The sequence below is a fragment of the Panthera tigris genome, chromosome B3, assembly GCF_018350195.1.
Source record: "Panthera tigris isolate Pti1 chromosome B3, P.tigris_Pti1_mat1.1, whole genome shotgun sequence".
Taxonomy (NCBI): domain Eukaryota; kingdom Metazoa; phylum Chordata; class Mammalia; order Carnivora; family Felidae; genus Panthera; species Panthera tigris.
The window spans coordinates 5,267,162-5,289,928 of record NC_056665.1 but is presented as its reverse complement, the minus strand read 5'-3'; the positions used below and the strand labels follow the sequence as shown (position 1 = coordinate 5,289,928).

Sequence of the window (22,767 nt, the reverse complement as noted above, 5' to 3'; positions counted from 1 at the left end):
GCCAATCTGCACAGGGAACAGGTAATTCAACACCATTTTTCCTACTAGATTATCAACCGCAGAGGGAAAGGCAGGCTTGGAAAGTGTCTTAGTGAACCCTGCAGGTTGGATGTCAGCACCTAGAGTCCGTTCTAGCCCAGTGCTCCATGCACGAGAGCCACCGTGTAACTTCTCCACAGTTCTCCAACACCAAGGGCTCCCGTGTGCTGGGCACCCTGCTGGAAGTAAGACCATTAAAATGCCGACTTCAGGAAATCCACACTGAGCAGAGGGGGAGAGGCACACCCATGAGAAAGACAGTCAGGTGACAGGTGCCAAGACAGGCATGTGCAGGGAGGAACTTGGGGTGGAAGGACATGGGTAGCTGTGGGTCGGCGGAGGGAGGAAGATCAAGGACAGCTCCGCAGAAATGGCGACAGAGCCAAGGGTGTTGGTCCAGGTAGGCCAGGGTAGGTGAGAGAGGAAGAGACGGGAACAGGAAGACACATCAGAGTGGTTCAAGTGGTACAGGAAGGTGAATGAAGGCCAAATCCCGGAGCTCGTGTCATTCCAAACAGTGAGAAAGCACAGAGGCCGTTAGCAGGGGCCTTTGTGTCTTACCCATGTACGGGGCAGGCCAGGCCGACTGGCCCCCTCCTCCATAGGGGTCCTGGGGCTTGGCGCTCAGGGCACTCGTGTGAAGGGCGGAATCAGAATTGGTCCTAAGGGGAGGAGGAGAGAGTCTGGCTGAAAATCCATTTGTCTTTAGTAAGAAGGCAATATTCTTTGCTGAAAATTACCCACAGGAGAGAAGGCAGGAATGAGGAATTTACAATCATCTGTTAAGATGAGGAGTTGGAACCTACCTGAAGTCCCTCACATCAAACCACAGCCTCTGAGGATCTCCCACACCCAGAAAGATGGCAGTCTGTGCCTGCACAGTCTTGTGCTCGGAGGCTAATGGCGTAACCATCTACTCCGACAACGCAGACCTTGGACTCACCGCCTCCCTTGAGGGGCTTCCTGTTCCCCCTTGCAACTCAGAAGACCGCTGGGACCCGTGCATTCTCTGCACCAGAGTCTCTCCATCTGAGAATAACTCCTGTGTGAAGGGCCACCTACCACAGGGCTCCTCCGGCCCTTCCGGGGAGAACGCAAGGCCAAGACAACTTTGAAAATACTACTACATGTTCTTTGCCCTTCTGCCCTCGCTCTCGTCAGGAACATGGCAGCTGTGGGGTCAGGCCGAGGACCCGCTATCTCTATCTTCGGGGAGGTTTGTGAAAGGCACAGCACTGCCACTCTTCTCAGCGGACTCTTCTGTGGTTTAGAAAATGTAACTGTGCTTCCTAGAAGAAGGCATCTTTTTACATACACACGTGATGAGTTTGTGATTGCTACTTTGTTATTTTTAAGTGCACAAGTATCTTTTATAAATCTCCCAGTTTAACGTCCAGCAGGGATAGCCTGATGTCAACAGACACAGCCACTTATGCAAACACTCTTTGAGGGCCTTAACGTCTTGGAGACTGTTGCTGTGCTCAGACGGGGGTACAGGAGATTCGGAGGCTGCATGATGCATCAGGAAGACCGTGCCCCCTGGGGTCAGAGACCCCCCCCCGGTTTGGATTCTGGCTCCTTTTCAGAGTCAAAGAGGCTCAAGAGAACATCAGTCGAATGCAGAGAGATAACTGGGCAAATGTGAAGGTAGCCTGGGTATTACAATCACTGTTAATGTTGTCAATGGCGTTGTGGTTGTGTTTTCTTTAAAAGAGGTTCTTACCAGCCTTTCCTGTCAGAGATATTTACCTGTGTGATACTCTGTCTAGTGGGTGGTGGGACGGGGGTGAGAGGAGGGGGTTCCGAAGAAAGGAGCCGGGCCGATGAGGGCCGAAGCTGAAGGGTGGGCACAGGGACTTCCCATCACTCTTTTCTCTTTGGTGTATGTTTTGTATTTTGCACTGGAAACTTTTTTTTTTTTTAAATCCCAATACCACCACACATTAGCTAAACTGCCTTGGACAAGTCACTTAATCTCTTAAAACAGAAAATAATATTCATTCTCGAAGGATGCTGTCAGGATTGAAAAAAAAAATGACCCCCGGAGAGCACTTACCGCTGGAGTCCAGCCCAAAGCGATCGCGATGCCAAGCCAACTCTGGCTGAATGCTAATGTCCCCCGTGTTTCTTGTATCTTATTTAATCCCCACAACCATCCCTTGATACAGGTATTATTATCTCCCTTTTCCAGGTGAGTAAGCTGAGGCACGGAGAAGTTAAATAACTTATTCGAGGTCGCACAGTAAGAGCCAATCTTGCGGCCCCGCCTTGGACCTCGGGTTCTCATACTGTCTACGTATCCTGTGCTGTCTGTGCAGACATTCGAAAAATGGTGGGAGATTTAGGCCTTTGACATTTTTTTAATACCTCATATAAACACATCTGATATGAATATCCTCTGGCCACCGGATAATATATCAAGGGCAGCAGGACAATCGAATCGATTGGTCTCGGAAATTTATTTCTACTAGCAATGAACCCAGGTACCTGTTAAGTGCAGATGTCAGCCTGAACCCAGGGTGCTTTTCTTCTTTCCAAGGATGCTGCTGCCTTTAAAAACCAGAGTGACAGAAAAAGAAAAGATGTTCAATCCACAGGAGCAAAGGGGAGCCTGGGGCCTGAGTTTGAGAACTGGCTCTTCTCACCTGGCCGCACAACCTGAGGGAAAGTCACTTCAAACGCTCCATGACTTGGTCATTTTGCTCAATGGTGTTAAAATGAGGTCAGACTGAGTGATCTCTCCACCTCCTAGGATTCCTGATCTCCATGATAAAAACTACCACAAATCCACGAGAACAGGGTTAGCTGGCTGGGCACATAAGGAGGTTTGGTTTTGTATTTAAAAGGGGATTTATAAGCACCTTTGAAATAGTTCGATTCTGGATTCTATGGCCGACTCCTCTCTGGGGGAAATGAGGTCTTGCCCAGCACACATCCCGCGTGTCTGCAGAGGGGGCGCCCTGGCCGTCCTGGATGCAAAAATGCTATTCCCATGTAGACGGCCGTGAGGAGGAACACGTTAACTGTTGTAATTGCCCAGTTTATGAAAACGTCAATCCAACTAATCCCAGGGCTCTGGGAAGCTGAAGACATTTTTTTCTTGGATCCGAGTTTGCAAAACAATCAGTTTAGAGATGCCTTTTTATGATTTAAAACGCAGTATTGTATTTATCCCACGACTCGCATCCCAGAATTCTTGAGGGCAGGTGACAACCCAAGGAGGCAGGGGCCTGCCATCACTCATCTTTTGCGGACTTCCCACGTCCTGACTATGTTATTCACGGTGAAGTGCTCAGTCGGGATTTGCCCGGAGAGCGGATGGAGAGTCGACCTCAACACAGAGAGCTGATTTTTTTTTTTTTTTTTTTTTTGATATGTACACTTCAAGTGTCTCCTAAATCTGACCCGGTGACCTGAAAATGATTATCACATACACAGTGGATACGCCAATCTTTTCAGTTGGTTTTATATTCTGTCGCCTGCTATACTTAAAAATACTCAATTTTGTTTTGTATATGCCCTTTGTATATGAAAATACTCAGAGAGTCTAAATCAAATCCACTGTGTAAATTACAGTTTTAGAAGCTTCTTAAATCTTTCTTTCCTTCCAATGGCTTACGAGGACACCCCAAGCAAAGGTGTTTATTTTTCCTATTTTTCCGTGTCTTCAATAGAAGAATACCAAATCAGAGCATTCCATTGGTAGATGTGTTCCAAATGCATTTCTGTTTGATTTTAAATATGAAGATCTAGGTTTATTTTAAATTACTTTTCATCTTAGACTTCCATATAAGCCTATGATTGTTTGTGGAGGACCTAAGTTTTGTAAGAGAAAACAAAATTCCATGATTTATACTAGAAATCTCTACAACAGCATTCAAGGTGGATAAAATTAAGTGGAGCCATCGACAAACACATCATATCTTTTTAAAATACGGCTTGCTGGGGCATCTGGGTGGCTCAGTAAGTTAAGCGTCCAACTTCGGCTCAGGTCATGATCTCACGGTTCGTGGGTTCGAGCCCTGTGTCTGGCTCCGTGCTGACAGCTCAGAGCCTGGAGCCTGCTTCGGATTCTGTGTCTCCCTCTCTCTCTGCCCCTCCCCGGCTTGCTCTCCGTCTCTCTCTCTCAAAACTAAATAAACAGTAAAGACATTTTTTAAATACGGCTTGCTTACCTTGGCCAACTCTCATCCAGAGGCTGTGAGGAGTAACTGGCTCCGAAAGTACTACCATCAAAGTGGAATTTTTAATAAAGGAAAATAAAATTAATGGAAAGTTGAAGCAGAACGAAGACGCCAGAATCATGGAGAGTCAGACAACAGGGTTTCTGGTTCTTATCTGTTTCTCTACACCGATCGCTCTTCCTCCAGGCCTTCCCTCCACAACTGCCTCTGGAGAGTGCTGTCTCTGTATGATTCATGTGTGGGGTCTGTCTTTTTTTTTTTTTTGGCTGGCATAGCGTCTTTTGTTTTCAAGAACTGCCTCCACCCTTCACCCCAAACCCGGTAAGGCCGCCATTCTTTGGAAGCCCCTCTGTCCCAAGGCTCAGTATTTCCAGCCAAGGTACCTTATACCCCCGGCCACAGTGATTGGTCAGGGATGGGCTCCTGACATAAACAAAGCCAGAGAGTGCCTCGGAGGAGGAAAAAAGGGTGCCCTCAGTTGGGGCGATGAGCCCAAGAGCCGCGTCAGTCTGCAAGGAGACAAAGCCCATCCACCCAGGAAGTCAACACAGACTGACAGGTGTGATCCCCCTACCCACCAGGGGATACGTAGCAGATACAGTCTCAGGGCTGTTGTGCGAGCCCCTGGATAGTGCCCTTGGGTTTCCAAGGACATAAGTCAGTAAGTTTCCTTTTTTCAAGCTGAGGGTTCCTGTTACTTACAACCAAAAGAGAGCTGCACTAGAAATGGTGGAGAAATGGTAAGTTCCTTGGGCTGTCGGGGGCTCCATTTTCTAAATTCTGTACTCTTCCGGGGATGGTGCCCTGGGACATATTCCAGACGCAGAGAGAAACAGATGTGATACGACAATATCCACGCCGAGGGCAATAGAGGCGTTTAGTTAATTTAGTTCATTTACACCCACAGAACAGTCTCTTCAAAATATCTTTAATCATAATAATCTCCTGCTGCAAACTGTAATGATTCTATACAGAAGCCACCACGTGTGTGGGCTCAGGAGGAAGGGGAGGGGGCCCCCGTCACGCAGGCCTGGCCTGGGCGTCCCCGATGAACGACTGGGTGTGAAAGGCCCCTGTGGCCGGGAGGGGCGTTATGATCACGAGGTCCACTCTCTGTATTTGTCATCTGCAGCTAGCTTACTTCTTAATCTGAACCTAAGTCCACACGGTAAGAGATGATTTTCAAAAGGGAGACACTTCCTCAACGATGGGGCTTCGTGCATGTGAAGTGCAGACTAGAATACGCCACAGGAGGCGAGCACGAAGGAGGCAGGCCCCCTGACCGATGAAAACCACCAGAGCCTTGGTGGACCGAGCCATCGGCCAGGAGGCACCGAGTCTCCCCACCCGCGGGCATCTGTCTTTCCGCTTCCTGCAGAGTTCAATGGATCTCCGTGGGGAGAAGCGGAACGTCAGGAAGCAGAAGGTTCCCGTTTCTCTCAGTACCCTGCCGTCCTAAGTCCCCGAGGCAGTGCCGCTAACACAACTTAGCACGTGGAGCCTTAAGAGTAACAGAATGACCAAGCGCCCATTACCTCAATGGTGAGGTTCGAGGCAGCATGTTAACCTTTCTGATGCATGTTAACAGCATGGACGTGTAGTGGTTTCCTGAAATTAACTTTCAGGGGTTCTCACTGCATCGCCCAGGCCGGGGTGCGGCGGCTGCTGACAGGTGAGATCCCCCCACCCACCAGCTCCACGCCACCCTGATGCGGAAGTCCGCGTGGACGCCCCACCGGTCGGCCGCCCTGGGCTCTGGCCGTGCCCTCCTCGGCCTCCCAAGGGGCCGGGGCCCAGGCACACCACCCCGGGCCCGGCTGGGGTTCTTGATGCGATGAGGCCGGGCCAGCAAAACTCAAAAGATGTGACCGCTCAGCATTCTTAATTCTCCCTGGCACATGTCATTTATTGGCCGTTTAAAAACGCAAGAGCTGCTGGGCATCAGGAGAAACGCTAACGTCACTGGCTCACGAAGCTGCAGTCAACCGAAGGCAAGCCCAGAAAAGTCTTCTTAAGATTTCAGGAGCTTTCACTCAGGTGGCTTTGACTAGTCCACAACACCGACATGTCCTACAGGACGACCTAAAGATGGGGAAATACCCTTATTTGTCAACTTGAATTTACCATCAATTCAACAAACGACCGTGGCGTCTACCGGCTGCCAACGGAGAAGCAGGGTTTTTAACGAGCCAGACCAGCTCCTCGGCCATCACCCCCGGTTAGCCTAGGTTAAAAGGTCCCCACATTAGTGTGCACATTTTTATTGGCACACCCGCCCCACGCACTCCTTTTCAGGTCCTTTGCTGCCGCCGCCGCCGCCGCCGCCGCCGCCTCCTCCTCCTCCTCCTCCTCCTCCTCCTCCTCCAACCCTGATGCTCCCTGAGCCCCATGGCCTCACAGCCTCTCAGCCCATGTTGCTCACAAAGGGACAGGACGGGGACAAGGGCCTTGGAATTGCTGGGCATCACGCCGTGGGGGCAGCGTGGGAGGCTGGAGACACTCGGGGAGGAGTGCCCGAGGACACAGAGCCGGGCCCACCCAAGCTCACCGGGGGCGGGGGGGGGGGCGGGGGTCAGTCCTGCCCCGGCCTCTGGCTCCAACCGGCACTGGGCACCTGTAGTCCAGGGACCCCCAAACCCGCCGCCGACAGTTCGTGCCAAGCCCCAGTTTCCCACCGCCTGCTCGGCTTTGCCACCAAAAGTACCTTCAAACTCCACCCGGACACTAACTCCCGCTCCTCCCTCGCGTCTGCTCCTTTTCTCGCCCGTCCACCGTGTTTCACCCACCGACGTGCTCCCCACATGCCTGTGGATCTGGAGAGGAAGCTCCTTGTGTCCCTGCCTCAGTCCGCTGACCAAAGGCCTCCCCTCCTCCTCCTCCACGTGGGCAGTGTCACAGGGAAGCTTCTTACTCACTCTTCCCCAAAGGAAGGGGAGTAGCTCTTCTGCTGATAAGACAGGACATCTGGTGGCCCATCTCCTCTACCCATGGGTGGGGTCACTGAGCCACAGAAGCTCCAGACGCATCCACCCTGTCTCTGCTGTGCTGCCGGCCTCGTGGCTGGAGAGCACAGCCCGGCTTCTCCTTTCGGCTTCCTGTTCCCATGTGGTAAGCGCACCTGGGGCAGGGCTCAGGAAGAGCCTTCTAGAGGCAGCCTGGAGGCTGGCCATCTTGTCTCCGAGCCTCTGGAGCTCAGGGTTCTACCAGGGGGTGGTTTGTGGGGCAGGCCCAGGACCTCCCAGGCAGCCGGCCGGGCGAGTGGACTCTGAGTCTGCTTTCCTGGAACCCGCCCGCAAGACGACTCCCAGGGTCAGAGCGAACACACAGAGCCGGTCCCAGTCTGGTTCCTTCCTAATTTCTCAACCACGTCTTCGCCATCATGTTACTTCCTCTTGTCCTGTTTTGCCTCCAACTACGTCCTGCTAGAAAACATCTTGGAGTCCAACGTCACAGAGAGAATCTGAGCGGGATCTTTCTGAGTCCTTGCGTGCGTGGGAACATCTTTCTGCTCTCCTTGGCACACGAGCGACAGACAGGTCGCATGTGGAATTTTGAAGTCTGAACATTTTCTCCCGAGAAGCTCTAAACATCAGCCCGTTCCTTGTCCTTTAAGATGGAAATTGCTAGTGGGTATTAGGTAAAAGTTGGGTTTTGTGATCAAATGCATTTTTGTTAGTCCCGGGTGAAGAGAAAAAGTTTTTTAGCTGCAAGCCTTCTTAGAGCCCTGGGGGCCGGTGGGGGGGGGGGGGAGTGGAGTAGCGTTTCCTCAAATGTAACAGGCTGAGTATGTCAAAGAAACCGTGTTCTATACACCAATGTCCTAAACCTTTCATCTCGTTGCACAGACTCAAAGCAAGGCCTGTTCCAAAGAGGAAAGCCATTCCTAACTTTGGCAGGTCTTAAGGCATCCCTTCCTGACCACTCACGCTAGTTTCCCAGATGCAATGCACTCCTGCGCCTTGTTGGGAACATAAATCAGAAATTTTCCACACACTTATTTTTCTCTCTTTCTACAAACACCTTTAGAGGAAGGCGTTTAGCATGATTCTCCAGTGTGTCCCCTGCATTCTCGATGTGTTACCCACAGGTCTAAGATAATATCCTATCTGCCGCAAATTCACGTTAGTTGTTCAGAAACGTGACCAGACGGCGTGTGGGACCCATGTCCACTGCCCTGGAGGAGGGAAGAGGGCTGCTGCAGAAACCGGCGGCCGCAGACACATAGAAGAGCCCCTAAGCTGAGTTCGCAAGCCCAGGCCCCAGCCAGGGACCAGGCGGTCCCCCCCCACCCCACCCCCCGTCGCCTTCTGAGTGTGGCCCCAGGCGGAGCCCAGCTGGACAGCGCCCTGGTCTTTGCTTGTGGTGGCTGCCCGTGGCAGCAGCAAAGCCCAGGGCACTAGCCTTCTCTGAGGCCACAGCTGCCCACTGCACGAGGAATGTCCCCAGGCCGGTGCCCTGCTTGCTACCCACTCGGGGAGGAAGCCAGAATATTTGTTAAACAATGTCCGTTTCATGTGAGATCCCTGTATCATAGGACTGAACCCCTGTCTAGGCCAGTCTGCTGCGCTGAAGTAACTTCCAAGCCAAGAAACAGCTGCAGGAAGAGAATTCTGGATACATTTTTTTCCTTTTCTTTTTGTTCTAACAAAGGTTCAAACTGGTATGAACACTTTCAAATGACAGAAGTGGGAGACAGACATTAAGGAGGTAACAGAAGACCCTGTGTGAAAGGCCACCGTTTTAAGCAAATTATTTCGAAATCAACTGAATGTGGCCATGAAAGGAAAGATGAAATCTTTCTCCCAAGTTCTTCTGATTTATGTCAGTGCCTTCGACGTATAATTATCCCTCTCTTATATTTCACTAGGAGCTCACGGCCCCTTGGTTCCGCAGAAGAGACACGCTGTCCATTAACGGACCGGCCTGAGCTCAAAAATTTTTTTGTATCAGCAGATGCCCAGTCCCCAGACCCCAGTTAGGTTGTGCTTAAGAAGAGAACAGAGAGAGGGGTCTCACGACCTGTGGATCAGACATGTACTGTGTGATGAACTTTAATCTATCTGTGCATTAATTTAGTTTTTGCTTCCCTTCCCCTCTGAAGGTGACCTGTATTTGCTGCTGTTTTCACAAGGGGACCCATAGATGGGGTCAAGTGACACCCCGTGATAAATCACCTGGGAGGAGACCGAGTCCCCTGAGCTCATGGTGTGGTCGCCCCTTCTGTGACTCTGCACAAGATACACCGTCTTCCTGGAACATTCCCTCTCCAGCTGCCTCCCTCTCTCTGCATCACCTACCACCTTCTGCCATTATCTTCCTTAATCATTTCTTTACCTGTTTGCTGTCCACCACCTCCCCCAGACCAAAACCTCACCAACGCGGGGACACGTCTTGTTCCACCACCCAGTCCCCTGCGCGTGGACAGTACTTGTACAGAAAAGGGACTCTGTAGATCTCTGCTGAGTACACAAATACATCATCCCCTTACTGGTGGCTCATCCCGCAAGCCTCAGACGTACCGCAAGGATGCCTTTTCCAGCCTCCCATCACTGGTCCTGGCCGCCCCTCCTATGAGCTGCCTCGACGAGAGCTCACCACACTGCACTGTGACCACTGTAAGCAACATGAGGACAGGGACCATATCATGTTCGCCACTATGCCTGCAGTGTCTCAGCGGGGCCTGACACTAGTAAATAATTTTTTTAATGTTTAGTACTTTTTTGAGAGAGAGAGAGAGAGAGAGAGAGAGAAGGGGAGGGGCAGAGAGAGACGGAGATACAGAAACCAAAGCAGGCTCCAGGCTCCGAGCTGTCAGCACAGAGCCCGACGCGGGGCTCAAACTCACAAACTGTGAGATCATGACGTGAGCCGAAGTCGGACGCTTAACTGACTGAGCCACCCAGGAGCCCCTCATTGTTTTTAAGTGAATGAACACTGTCCTCTGTCGCTTTCCTTCAATCCCCTCCTCTTCTAAGTTATTCCCTTGGTTAAAAGAGCTGTGAGCATGTGTACATACTTAGACCATACTTGCTGTAAAAAGGCTCTGAGATAGTTGCAAGTATACAGGTATTTATATATATGGCTATGAATATGTCATGTATGTATTATACTATTTACAGAGAACACCTACAGGAGAAAAAGAGAATCAAGACTTTGGGAAAAGACATATTGTTAAATCAAGCAAAGAAACACTCAAAAGTCTTTTGCTTGAAAATTCTCAGCAGTCTCGATGAGGGTTTGGTGTACATGCTCCTCCCACATGTGAGCACATGAGCCGAAGACTCGTCTGGATTCTCCTCTCCCTTTTGCGTTCTGCGTAAGGGTTATTACGTGTTCCAGAAGGGAACCCGCAGAATCAGCTGTCACCGTCACCCTCCCTGACAGCAGTCACATAATACATAAAACTAGAAGTCAGGGTCTGTCGTGGACCCTGTGTCCGCGGTGTGTCCCTTGGAGGCGGAAGAGAGGGGAGACGGGAACGTTCCCTGGGGTCGCTATCCCTGCCTCCAGATAGGAAGCTGGAGGAAGCCCGGGGGCAGGAGAAGCGTGTCCCCTGTGTGTGTCCTACAACCCCCCTCCCCACAGGGCCTCTCTTGACGGCAGGAGAGGGTCCGGGGGCCGACCCACCGAGTGCTGGAGGCAGGGGAGAGGCCCAGGCCCGGAGTCCGCTTGACCCGGGCTGAATCCAACCTCGACAGCGCGAATCTGGGACAAGTGACTTCGACGCTCAGCCTCCTCCTTGGAAAATGCGGGTTAAAACGCAAGAACTACTCAGTGAGTTTTGAGGACGGAATGACACAGAAATGGCCCGGCGCAGTGCCTGGCATGGGTAGGTGCTCGGCAAACACGCGTGCCCTCCCCCCACTTCCTGGTTTCTCGAGAAGCCAGCTCTACCATCACTGCCAGGAACCAGCTGTGCAGTGACACGCACCCCGCCTTCCTGTGCCTTCCTCCACCCCAGAGGGGGGAGCGTAGGGAGGGCACGGGGCCTCCCGGCACGCTGCTTCCACGTCCTCTCCCACCAAACTGTGTCCCCGAAGCCCTGAGCACAACGCCGGTGGCCCAGCGGTGACCACCCCGCCCACTGCCTAAGCCCCGGCCCCTGAAAAACAAAACTATCAGGGGACTTTGAAATCTCCTCTTCTTCATTCCTACTTAACAGCATGGGTCTTGGAACTGCATAAATAGGGGATCGCGTGAACTTTCTTCTGTAAGTTCTCACAGCAGGGTCCCCAGGTCAGCAGAAATAAAAATCAGCCAGGTTCCCACATGTCTGTTTTAGCTAGATAGAGCAGGTCTCTCTAACCTGGTTCAAAGTCAGGTTTAACTGTGCCTTGGCCGACCTCGGAAGAAAATCCTGAGGCGGCCTTGCAACAGGGCCGGGTTACAGGTTCTGCTTGTGTCCAGTTACGTCACCCAACTCAGCTTTATCACCGTTTTCATCAAGTCAACACCCGCGATGATCTTTCCAATTTTCAGCTGCAGAGATGTTTCTAGTTTCCAACTCGTTTGTTTTTATTGCCTCCCTTCATCAGATAAAACGAAGGCTTGGAGGCCAAAGGGGAACTGTAGGGAAGAGAAACCTTGAAAACCTCTCAAACATTTCAGAAGTCATACTGCCCTCAGACAACGAGAAAGGATATTGGTCGTCCCGGCTTGTCCCCAGACCGTCGGTGGAGCGCGTGGAAGCGGGTCCTGGCCGGCCTCTCCACCAGCCCATGGTGGCGGGTCCCCCGTGCGCTATCAGCCTGGTGCAGGGACGGCTGCGGAAAGAAGGGAGAGGAGTCGGCCTGTGACCATGAAATCGCCACACTCACCCTCAGCAGCGGTGGCAGATGAAAAGGCAGATTCGGATTTTTACGAGTGTTTATGACTGTGCCTCGAGTCAAGGTAAACACAGTCACGGAACACGTGGGGCTGTTTCTGTAGGAGTGCAGAATAACTGAAAACGGTCTTTAGTGTGTTAAGATAAAAGCCAAATCGATGACACATTAAAAGCTGTCACAGTTACGAGGCAGGACCACAGGTTCATACATCACACCCCAGACACTCAGAAGTATGCTTGAAACGCAAGAGGTCTATTTCAGACAGAGGTAAGCTGGATACCTATAGTATCTAGAAATACAGATACAGTATCCATAAATGTGTACACACACACACACACACACACACACACACAACACAGTATCCAGAAATACAGATACAGTATCCAGAAATATATATACACAGTATCCAGAAATACAGATATACAGTATCCAGAAATAAACCGGAATACCTACAGACTGTGGGTTATTTGTTTTGCACAGAGTCTTTAAATTTCCAATTGAATTGACAATGTTTAAAAAGTCAGGTCTGAGGCTTCTAGGGAAAAATCTGAACACCCAGGCCACCCCAGTCCCATGTTCCCATGTGGCAGAATGGACTGAAATCGAGAGTGGCTGCTCTCTGTAGGCGGGACACCCGTTCTCGTGCTTTTAATGCTTACACCAGACCACCGACTGACTTACTACGTTAGACGTTTGAGTCTGTAACCCCTCAGTTAAGGAAAGAGAAAAGAATGCTACCTCAACACAAGTTGAAAACGCGCAACTCATTATTCCCAAAAATGGCACAAATGAAAATAGAAACAGATTCAAGATAAACCCGTGGTCAATAAATCCGAAATCCTTTCTTAAGGGAGGCTTGGGTACATTCTTCTTAAGTTTATTTATTTTGAGAGAGACAGACAAGCAGGAGAGGTACAGAGAGAAAGAGAGAGAGAGAGAGACAGAGAGAGAGAGAGAATCCCAAGCAAGCTCCACACTTTTAGCACAGAGCTCGACACAGGGCTCAAACTCATGAACCATGAGAGATCATGACCTGAAGCTGAAATCAAGAGTCGGACACTTAACCAACTGAACCACCCAGGTGCCGTGGGGGTACATTCTTAACATTTTTGAGACTGGCATCATAAAAGGCAATCTTTTTGGTTGTCAAAGGCCAAACGCTAGGCTGGACCACTGTATCACACATATGATGTGCGCGTAGTATATATATAATGTTACACAAGGGATGGATGTGTTTGTGAAATATACGAAAGCAGATTTTCTTTTATCTAAACTGAATCATGTATAAATAGCTTGCTCTGAAAGGAATCTTATAACAGAGGATGTTTTTATAGGGGAGCTGTTTCTTTTAGCTAAGAATTGGTGGTTACTTTTTCTTTGCGAAACATGGATTTTCTCACTCTGGACTTGGGAAAGCCTCCTATTTCTCCAGAACAGGCTGATACAATGTCTAAATTAATTGAGTCTAAGAGTTCTAATCTCTCTGTTTATTTTTGAGAGACAGAAAGCACGAAGTGCAGAGAGAGAGAGGGAGACACAGAATCCGAAGCAGGCTCCAGGCTCCGAGCTGTCAGCCCAGAGCCCAACGCAGGGCTTGAACCCACAAAACGCGAGATCATGACCTGAACCGAAGTCAGCCGTTCAACCGACTGAGCCACCCAGGTGCCCCGTCTAATCTCTTTTTCAAGCCAAATCTGTCATCTCCTACAACAAAGAGATCTTCGTGAGGAACAACTTCTGAGGGCATGAAAAACAGCTGTTGTGATGGGTAAACTGGGTGCTGATCTCAGACAACACAGCATAATCTTCCAGGGAGTGACAAAATGAAATACCTTGTTAATCAGGAGGACGCACACCCACATCACACAGTTTTCAAAACCCGTTTACACAGGAACACGAGGGACAGATGACTTTGTTCCAGGGTAAAAGGGAGGATTCTCTGGTAACAGGACCAACATTCACCTGAGTGGTGTTACATGTCCTTGGAAACACACTTTCATCTAGGAGCCTCGGAGTACGGAGACCGGCCTACAGAGGTGGGGCTGAGGGCCTCTAGAAGGGGTTCCAAAAAAGCAGAGAGTTCTTGGAACGTCTGGCAGACTTCCTATTACACACATACTTGCTGTTCACACTCGCCTCTTTTGCGGTCCCCAAATGCATGGGCCCAAATCCTGTACTGCTGCCTGGACTCAGCTTGGGGGCGGGGGATGGTCTCTGCCAACATTGGATATTTTCTTCTCATGCTCAGCGAGATACCACTGAAGCCCCCTGCCCCTACAGCAGCTGGTCTTCTTCCAAACTACACTGAGCTTTTCGGCCTTCTGGACTCACAGGCACCTGCCTTGCTCATGACATGAGCTCGAGCAGGTGTTCCATGGGGGAAGCTGGGGGGGGGGGGTGGCTGAGCAGACTCAAGAAGAGGAAGCCTGTGAAACACTATGGCCTTGTGCCTGCTGAGAGCTAAAAGTCTGTTATTTAACAATGTATCTCTTGGGGCGCCTGGGTGGCTCAGTCAGTTGAGCGTCCGACTTCAGCTCAGGTCACGATCTCACGGACCGTGAGTTCGAGCCCCTTGTCGGGCTCTGGGCTGATGGCTCGGAGCCTGGAGCCTGCTTCCGGTTCTGTGTCCCCCTCTCTCTCTGCCCCTCCCCCGCTCATGCTCTGTCTCTCTCTGTCTCAAAAATAAATAAACGTTAAAAAAAAATTAAAAAAAAACACAATGTACCTCTTAGGTCGACTCTAACACAAAAAAGAACTAGAAGGCCAAGGGCTTTGTGCTTTCAGTTCCTTTTCAAGTTTTATCCATAGTTTTTTTTTTACGTGGGTTGTACCCACACAGCACATACATTCTTGTGGTCTATTTCCTGTACCTATTTTCTGTGTATGTAACCCTTATAGCTATTAATTCAGCAGGTGCACAGTATTTCACTTCCAATGTTGAGGAGGCCCACACCCCACGCTGCAATTCAAAGAACATGTGCTTTGGAGTCAAAGAAACAGTTCCAGTCCAGAATCGTTTTCTTAACGGCCAGTCATCCCCTCTCTCTTATCTGTAAAGTGGACAGGATGCTGCTGATAACTTCCTCACAGGCTTGCTGAGAACACGAAATTAGATGATGCATGCGAAAGCTGCCTTATCCCAGGGGCACTGGGGCTTACCGGCCAAACTGCTCCCCCACCTGCTTCAGTGCACAGGTGGAAGCCCTAAGCCCCAGAGGGACTGTATGTGGACCCAGAAGGAAATGCAGGTTAAGCGAGGTCCTCCAGGTGGGCTCTCATCTAATAGCACCAGCGTCCTGTTAAGAGGAAGAGACCACATGGGGCGCCTGGGTGGCGCAGTTGGTTAAGCGTCCGACTTCAGCCAGGTCACGATCTCGCGGTCCGTGAGTTCGAGCCCCGCGTCGGGCTCTGGGCTGATGGCTCGGAGCCTGGAGCCTGTTTCCGATTCTGTGTCTCCCTCTCTCTCTGCCCCTCCCCCGTTCATGCTCTGTCTCTCTCTGTCCCAAAAATAAATAAAAAACGTTGAAAAAAAAATAAAATTTAAAAAGAGGAAGAGACCACAGGACACACACACACACAGAGGAAAGGCCGTGTGAGGGCAGGAAGAGAGGCCTGACCAGAAACCCGCCCTGCCCACATCTTGATCTTGGACGTCCAGCCTCCAGAACTGTGGGACAAGAGATTTCTGCTGTGTCAGTGGCCCTCCCCCCCCCCCCCAAGTCTGTGGTGTCCTGTTAGGGCAGCCCGAGCAGACTAAGAACACTGGGCATTAGAAGGAGGATGGATGTCTAGGTGGTTGGGTGTTGGCAAGCATCTTGTTAAAGGTGAGGCCACCCCACAGAGTCCTTTTATAGACAACACGGGCAACACCATTGGTAGGGGCTTTCCCGCTACTCTGAGCCTCCCAAAGTATCCCTAAAGGACCTAGATCTTTGTTAGGCACCCATCTGCTGCCCATGCCGGGTCACCTCTAAAAGCTACAGCCTGGGATGAATGGCTGGACAGACAGAATGCTGGCAGGGCTCTGTGTGACTGGCTCTGGCCCACGGTTCGGGAGCAGACATGATATACATTTGTCCAAACAGAAACTCTCCTACTCTCTTCCTTCTGCCCTGAGAATTCCATGACCCAAACAGGGATGCTCCCTCAGCCTCAGTTATCCAGGAGAGCCCCCAGCAACAAAGAGGAGTTAAAAAAAAAAAAAAAAAAAAAAAAAAAAAAAAAAAAAAAAGCTTGCCCCAGTCCCAGAGTTTTGGGAGCGGTTGTTAGCACAACAAAGCTAATATGACAGTGACAGCAGAGAGAGGCTACAGTGATGTGCAGAGTCTGATTTTCCTTCAAGTCAGAAGAACCTGGGAAATTGGCAGCACCTGTTTTGAGGATGGACCCGGGTTTGGGCTCTGATAAATACCATCCTATTTCAGGACACGGGACCCAGACACTAAACGAAGACGAGAAGGCTTCTGTGCCTCCGCATTCAACCGCCCCTCCCCGCTGCCACGGGGGCCCCAGGGCCACACTACCCGCAGGCAGACCAAGTGCGTGCTGAGGGCCCCAGCAAGGCCAGGGCAACACCCAAGAGGGTGTTGAGCCGATGCCCAATAATGTTTCAAGTATTTGTGGTGGGAAAATTCAAAATTTAGCTGGGCTTCCTTGCCTTTTTGTTTGTTTGGGGACAGCTTGGTGGTTTTTATTCAGGAACACACACACACAGAAGGGGGGTCCAGTCACCTCTCCAGGGCCTGCACCAGCACACGCCTTACCACGCTCCCCCCACCCCTTTCTAGGCACTAGGAAGCAGGTGGAAAGGACACGCTGTGGGCGGCCACGTTCTTGGTGGCAGCCTGAGACAATGCAGTGGGGCCAGTGTCAATGGCCCGACGATGAGGTTCAGCACCGGGAGGGTCACACGGGAACCTTAGCAGCGAAGGGGCCAGCTATCAAATTCCGTTCCACGTTGGGACCTAACTGGCAGAGGCTGAGTGTGAGAGGAAAGGACCAAGCGGTAACACAAGGCAGGGGAAAGGTGGATTCTGGGCTTAAGTCGCCAAATTTGACAGAAGGCAGACTGAGGGTGGAGCACAGCCCAAGCACCAAGGTTCCACGGACCTCAATAGCAAAGGGCAACGAGGTGGGTTTGCGTTGGGGGTCGGGGGTAAAGGTGACTCCTGAGTCGGCAAGGAGACCGGCTACAGTCGACTCTTGCCTACTTTCTGTCGTTGGGCCTTTTGGGGGGGGGTGCGGGGAAGGAGGCAGACCCCAAGCAGTTCAAGGTGCTGCTGAGAACGGGACGTCCACTTACAGAGAGTCTCGCCCTCAGGCCTCCTCCCTTTGCAGGACTGTAGGCTCCCCGATTGCTTGTGAAAGTATCTCTATGTGGATGGCAAATTAGATCAGGGATGCAGGTATTAGGATGGCTGCTGGGGGGGGTCGAGGCTGGCTGAGATGAAACAGAACGTGTGAATCTTCCAGAGGAAGCAGAGTTGTGCGTTTCTGGGCAGAAATCCAGGGCCAATGGCAGAGAGTACGGCAGGCTCAGTGCACCCCCGCACCCCGCACCCGCCCGGGACCAAGAGCTCATTTAGGTGTCTTTTCGTGGGTGCGGGCGCCCACCTGCTGCCCACATCGCCTCTGAAAGCTGCAGCCAGAGATGACTGGCTGAGCAGTTGCAGGTGAATTTCCTTACCTTTCCTAGGAGGAAAATTACTTCCTGTCAGTAGGCACCATTGACCTATCAGGTGACCTATATTTGCATTAACTCTTTTAGCAGATGTACCGTACTGTTGGCATAGTGTGGAGCTTGTGGTTAATCACAAACCCCAGATCTTTCCACGTGACTAATAAACCACAAGCAGATTCCTACTAAGCCCTTGTTTCGTCGTGACCTGAGCTCAAGTCTGAGAGCTGGAGAGCTGTTCACTGTCCCCTCAAGGGGATTATCATTATTAAAAGTATCCTACATTATATTCTATATACACACACGCTCTACATATGTTACAGTATATTCTTTATGTGTGAAAGACCAAGCCACGCTTTTTTTTTCTTTTTTTCTTGCAACAAAGATCAATCCTAGCTTACGGCTGTATTTCTACACAATGTTATTAAAAGCAGGAGAATTGGAATTTGCCAATTTTCTCTAGTGAAACAGGAATTTCTAAATGCTGGATGACTCTAAATGCAAGTATGTTCTTGTATGCTCTTGCATTGTCAGAAGTTTTAATACATTTAAAAAAAATGTATTGAAGGGGCACCTGGGTGGCTTCGGCTCAGGTCAAGATCTCACGGTCTGTGAGTTTGAGCCCCGCATCGGGCTCTGTGCTGACAGCTCGGAGCCTGGAGCCGGCTTCGGATTCTGGGTCTCCCTCTCTCTCTGACCCTCCCCTGCTCACACTCTGTCTCTCTGTCAGAAATAAACGTTTTAAATTTTTTTTTTCAACGTTTTTTATTTATTTTTGGGACAGAGAGAGACAGAGCATGAACGGGGGAGGGGCAGAGAGAGAGGGAGACACAGAATGAGAAACAGGCTCCAGGCTCCGAGCCATCAGCCCAGAGCCTGACACGGGGCTCGAACTCACAGACCGCGAGATCGTGACCTGGCTGAAGTCGGACGCTTAACCAACTGCGCCACCCAGGCGCCCCGAAATAAACGTTTTAAAAAAATGTATTTAAAACATGCAGAGTCCCAGGATGAAGCGTATGTGGTTCCTTCGACAAGCCTGATCCAGGATCCTGTAACTCAGCATCGTTACAAAGGGCTGCACCATCGGTACTCACGCACAAACAAGGCTACGTAAGACAGCTTTCGGTCCGACAGCTCGAAGGGAAAAAAGGTAAACCTCCCGCAAGAGCAGCATGGATTTTTCTAGAACACCACTGTCAACACACGAAACACGTCCGGGCCGGCAGCTCCGATGACACGGACACGGACGAGGACGAGGACAGTCCGCTTGCCTAAACCAGGGGTTGCTCGGTGGCAACCTCACCCATCTCGGTGGCAGAAACAGGAACCCTCGAGGGGAGCAGCCCGAGGGGGCCCCCTCAGGTCTTGCGTCACACCTGAGCCTGATATGTGGGGCCACCCGCTCTCGGGAACAGGGTGGGAGGAGCCCAAGGAGGGGAGGTGGGGGTGTATGGCTGACAGCTCATTAGGGTGAGCTTCACAGGTAAGAACCAAGGGGTGCTGGCCACGGCGGACCGCAACTCCACACGTTCCTTCTCCACGGGAGACACCAGCATCCAGAAGGAGGAGTGATTTTTCTCAAGGTGATGCAGCTAGTGACAAACTAGCTGGAAGCCTGAACTCAGGATCCTGATCCTCACCTCGCCATCTTGCCTCCTCTGCTAAGTAGCCTACGTGAAATCAGGCTTGCGAGTGTGGCATACTACAGAAAAGAAGTTAAAGACTTTTTTTCAAATGTTTATTTCGAGAGAGAGAAACAGGGCAGGGGCAGAGAGAGGGAGAGAGAAAGAATCCCAAGCAGGCTCCGTGCCGACAACGGTGAAGCCTGACGTGGGGCTCGACCCCACGAACCACGAGATCATGACCTGAGCCGAAATCAAGAGTCAGACGCTTAACCGACTGCCACCCCGGTGGCCCAAAAGTAAAAACGATTTTGTTGAGAGATTTTCCAGACAAAACTATGTTCTTGTAAATCTACTGAAGAGCTAAGAATGACAGCACTGCTAAGATATCTGACCATCTTGCAGCATAAAGAACACACACACCTGGCTCATGGGACCAGCACGTTTGGGGTAGGTGTCTCACTTCCCGTGGGCTAAGAGGTTAGCTGAAAGCCCCAAGGCTGTCTACCGCCCATCCCACAGCTTCCTCCGATAGGATGAAACGCTTCCTTAGTCCTTCTAAATTCCTCTGTCTGGGAGTTCACATCGCTTCGTGGTAAACGCACGTAAGACTGGCCCCCGGGCCTGAACAGACTGCTGCCCTGGGGAAGAGCGGAGACTTAGGGAGTGTGGGGGTGAGGCAGGTTCCTTGGGCTGGCGGGGCTTTTCGATGCCGTTAATGGAAGACGTGACCGGCCTCTTCTTTTCAAAAGGACAACCGTGCCTCTCCTGGGAACCCAGCTGGGGACAATTGGAGCCCGCATCCCCCTTGGTTCTCATGAGGAGGAGAGGGAGCCCTGAAGGCCTGCCCACAACAGAGAAGAGGCTATGAATTCACTGCCTTGGGGTTAAATGGACCGTTTTCATTCTACCTTATAAGCTGAAGAGAATAAAAAGGATTTCATAGCTGGATTAGAGACTCTATTATATCACCATCAAAAAACCAACCAAACAAACAAACCCAAAAAACAAACAAAAAAACCCCCAAAACAACACAAAAACACAAAAAACCCCACACTCCTTAAAGAGCAAATCAAAATGGTTTACAAATCTGCAGGGTCAGACCTGCGCTCGCCCTGCCTCACAGCAGCCCCCACCCCCTTCCTTCGCCCTCCGTGGTGACGGGCAGGAGCTGACGCTTAGAAACGTGCCAGAGGCCGAGGTCCCGAGTCCACCAAGCTGTGAAGGTCCTAGCTTCTGGGAACACGGTCACTTCAGCAGTCGGCCAGCTCTGCACCGTCTTCGGGCTGGTCTTATCCAGTCTGGAAGGGTCATTTGACCCTCAGAGCCCCTGAATCACTGTTGGGATTTTTTTGGTGTGTGTTTGTTTTGTAACATGGAGACTGTGCCTTTTTTGACCACACAAATTTGGGATCCAATCTCCAAAGGAAGAAGTGAACCCCGCGGCGCAGGGGAAAGGAAGCTGCGAAGGGGCAGAGCTGGACGCCTGACCTGCCGCTGTACCCGAGGCCCTCGTGTGGCCCCTTCCTCGTCCTTATTGTGAAGTGAAAGGTAAAAGGGGAGTGAAATTATTAAGATAAACTAAGCTAAAGGATTACTCTAAAAAAAGTGACAGAGACGAAACCTTTTTTTAAGGCAGCAAAGGTCCAAACACACACAGAAAAGGAAACCAGCCAAAGTGACCTCAGGCAAAATAATCTGTCGAAACAGCAAAGCCTAAAACACACCCAGAGTGTGGAGCCCGGGGCTCGCGCTGGGGGCTCCTGCTCAGGAAGGGACAGATGGGTCAGGGTCCTGGCCCGGCTGCGCACGCGCCTCATCTGGAGGGGGGGGGGATGACGCCCCACAGATGCACTGAGCCCCGTCATCCTGCCGTCCCCCCCCACCACTCCGCCCCAGCGTCTTCCCTCTCAGTTCCCGCTGTCCGTGACAGTGGGGTCCAATACATGTCTGCTCTGTTTGTCACTATGTTTCCAAATAACTGGGCTCCAGACCAGAGTGTGTGCCTCTCGGTGGGGGGTGGGGGTGGGGTATAGAGGATGTGCACAGGGGAGACAGAAGACACTGGAAGCTGTTTCCACTCTGCTTTCTGCGAACGTGTGTATGTGTATGTAACTCACAAACAAACAAAGATACCCAGACTGGGGCTACAACACTCTTACTGCTAGGGTGCACGATCAGAAAGTTTTAGTGACAGAATGTTGAAAGTTACTGAACCTGGTGACAGCTGTACGGGAGCCTGTTATTCTGTCCTTTCTGCTTTTGTGGATGGCTACAATCTTCCAGAATAAGGTGAAGCATCCCCCCGCCCCCCTCAGACCCTCAAGGATGAGCACGGGCATGGCAAGGGCTAACCAGATGCCAAGCCTCTAAAGGCACCTTCCTATCTCTCCGGGAAATGCCCCACCAGCCCCCACAAAGGGAGAGGTCTTACACTGCCCGTTCCCACCCCACCCTCCTGCCTGGTGTGGTGTGTTTGGTGGAGATGGGGGTGGGGGGAGGGCTTCTGTTGAGTGCAGTCTGACCTTGAACTCTGCCGCTGATGTGATCACGACCCAAGAGGGAAGTTCTGGGTAAACTGGGTCTGCCCATTTATTTCCTCCAGAAAAAGTGGGTTTGCCTCTTCTGAGGACAACAACGATAGGAAGAATTATTTCTGCGAGCTAAGACGTGAGCAGGGACGGGGCAAAGGAGGCCGGCCTAGAGGCAGGTTACCGGGGAGAGAGAGCAGCTGGCCAGCAGAGGGAGGCCACAGGGGTCCTCGGCGGCCAGACGGGTCAGGTGGGTGCTTCAGATCAAGCAGGAAAGGGGTCAAGGCGCCTGAGCCTAGCTGCAGCCCATCAGGGGCCTCTTTCTGCCTCAGGGAAGGGAGGTGACAAGTAGACCGTTACCTGCCCCTACCCACCACCCTCCTCCCCTCCCCCTTCAGTCAGCTGCGCCCTGAACCACACCACACACCCCACTGTGACTAAACCTGGTGAGACACATCCCTGAGCCTAGAAGAAATCTGTTATTTGGAATAAAAAAAAAAAAAAGTGTGTGTGTGGGGGGGGGTATAAATAAAACAAAGTTGACAAAATGTTGGAAATTATTAGAGGATGGGATGTGGGGGAAATGGGTAAAGGTGGTCACAAGGTACAGACTTCCAGTTTTAGGGTAAGTAGGCCAGGGAAATGTTGCACGTCTGAAAGTTGCTGAGAGAGATCTCTAAAGTTGTCATCACTAGAAAAAACAATGTGTGAAGTGATGGATGTTTACTAAACTTACGGTGGTAACATTTCGCAACGTATACGGACAGCAAATTACGCTGCACACTGAAATTAATGTAATGTGACATGTCAGCTGTAGCTCCGTAAAACTGGACAGAACGATGAAAGTGGTGATGAGTATACACACGGGGGGGCTTCATGACTCTA

At 51.1% G+C, this 22,767-nt stretch overlaps 1 protein-coding gene and 1 long non-coding RNA gene across 3 annotated transcripts in view; both read right to left on the bottom strand.

Moving 5' to 3' along the window:
• CRTC3 (CREB regulated transcription coactivator 3) overlaps positions 1 to 22,767 on the bottom strand; it is a 102,890-nt gene that overhangs the window by 31,690 nt on the left and 48,433 nt on the right. The window contains 4 exon segments of the mRNA XM_042988004.1: positions 601 to 701; positions 2,527 to 2,589; positions 4,215 to 4,276; positions 11,867 to 11,986. Of these exon segments, the coding sequence (XP_042843938.1) occupies positions 601 to 701; positions 2,527 to 2,589; positions 4,215 to 4,276; positions 11,867 to 11,986 (346 nt within the window).
• LOC122239366 lies at positions 4,456 to 9,883 on the bottom strand. 2 transcript variants are annotated; one of them, XR_006218360.1, is made up of 3 exons: positions 9,652 to 9,883; positions 6,928 to 7,829; positions 4,456 to 6,305 (listed from the first exon to the last, which is right to left on the bottom strand). It is a non-coding gene; the product is annotated as an uncharacterized LOC122239366 (long non-coding RNA). The 2 variants fall into 2 exon arrangements; XR_006218359.1 differs by lacking the exon at positions 9,652 to 9,883 and having other exon boundaries at positions 6,928 to 8,537.